The sequence below is a fragment of the Echinops telfairi genome, unplaced genomic scaffold (assembly GCF_000313985.2).
Source record: "Echinops telfairi isolate 266 unplaced genomic scaffold, ASM31398v2 ScPeMD7_3;HRSCAF=10, whole genome shotgun sequence".
NCBI classification, from domain to species: domain Eukaryota; kingdom Metazoa; phylum Chordata; class Mammalia; order Afrosoricida; family Tenrecidae; genus Echinops; species Echinops telfairi.
This window is the reverse complement of record NW_022103899.1, coordinates 41,409,843-41,411,089: the sequence shown is the minus strand read 5'-3', so window position 1 is coordinate 41,411,089 and position 1,247 is coordinate 41,409,843. Positions and strand designations below refer to the sequence as shown.

Genomic DNA, 1,247 nt, shown 5'->3' with positions numbered 1-1,247 from the left:
GGTATCAGCTCATTTTCCCCCTTTTCCTCTCTCTCTCATGAACCCTTGATAATTTACAAATTATTATTACTTTTTTCATGTCTGAATCTGAACTTTTTATCCGCCTACTTGTACTAAAAGTGGTAATAAGTGAACACTGTATTTCTTTCTTGTTACTAGTTTACCTGCACTTTGCTGTCTCAGATGAATGAGCAGAAACAAAAAACTTGGTTCAACAATTCTCTTTGAGTGTGTGTTACACTGTGAGGCATATGGGTACATTTAAATTACCAAAGAAGTCTTTTCACACTGCACAATGTAAATAGTTTGAATAACTGCCGTGGGAATACCATGCCCTAAAACGGTTAGCAAAGGTCGGGACTATCTGGCACCATCCAATAATAAAGTAAACCGCAGCTAAAACAGGTTCCAAAGAGGGACACGCTGGAGCAGTGTATGTGAGGAGATGACTCTGCCCTCATAGATAAAGACAGGTGAACCTTTATCCACACCTCACGTAGCCTCTGTAGCCACTAGCAAACCAATCCACAAAACTGCTGTTTTCAACGGAAGCAACCAACAACCTACCTGCGTGGACTGCGGGATGCAGGGTTTTCACCCGGCCCCCTAACATTTCCGGAAACCCTGTCAGCTCCGAGACGTCTCTGAAAACAGAAAGAGAAAATTAACGCTTTCCTAATGAACTGGCATTTTACACTATTCATCAGCATCTTACACCACCAAGTCTACTGTTCTCATTGATTTTTTTTTCCAGTTGGAATTAAGCAAAAACTTTTTTTCCAGCTCAAGACATGCTTTATAAAGCAGGTTCCCAAGAATTCTACTTACAGCACCTTAAAAAAAAAAGACTACATTTTCAAACAGATGCATATTCTGAGAGAATCAGTGACGAATACAGTAATTATCTTACAATTTTCAGAGAATTCATAGATTGAGCCATAAACCATGCAAATGAGATGTAGTCAACAAAACCATTAACATAATTAAACCCAAACCAAACCTATAGCTTCCAAGTCAATCCCAACTCATAGCAAGTCTGTAGGACAGAGTAGAATTAGGGTTTCCTTTGTTTTTAAATCATTTTATTGGGAGCTCTTACAGCTCTTATAACATTCCAGAAATCACCTGTATCACACATTTGTGCATATGTCGCCATCATTTTCTAAACATTTACTTTCTATTTGAGCCCTTGGTATCAAGCTCTTTTCCCCACCCTCGTGACCCCTTAATAAATGATAAATTATTGT

The 1,247-nt window shown here is 38.7% G+C and overlaps 1 protein-coding gene across 1 annotated transcript in view; it reads right to left on the bottom strand.

Moving 5' to 3' along the window:
• The window catches only part of ATIC (5-aminoimidazole-4-carboxamide ribonucleotide formyltransferase/IMP cyclohydrolase), a gene marked incomplete at its 5' end in the record, with an annotated part of 19,447 nt that extends 18,795 nt beyond the window's left edge, over positions 1-652 (bottom strand). Inside the window, one exon of the mRNA XM_004701591.2 lies at positions 568-652. Within this exon, the coding sequence (XP_004701648.2) occupies positions 568-652 (85 nt within the window). The remainder of the gene's footprint in view (positions 1-567) is intronic.
• Between the last annotated feature and the right edge of the window lie 595 nt (positions 653-1,247).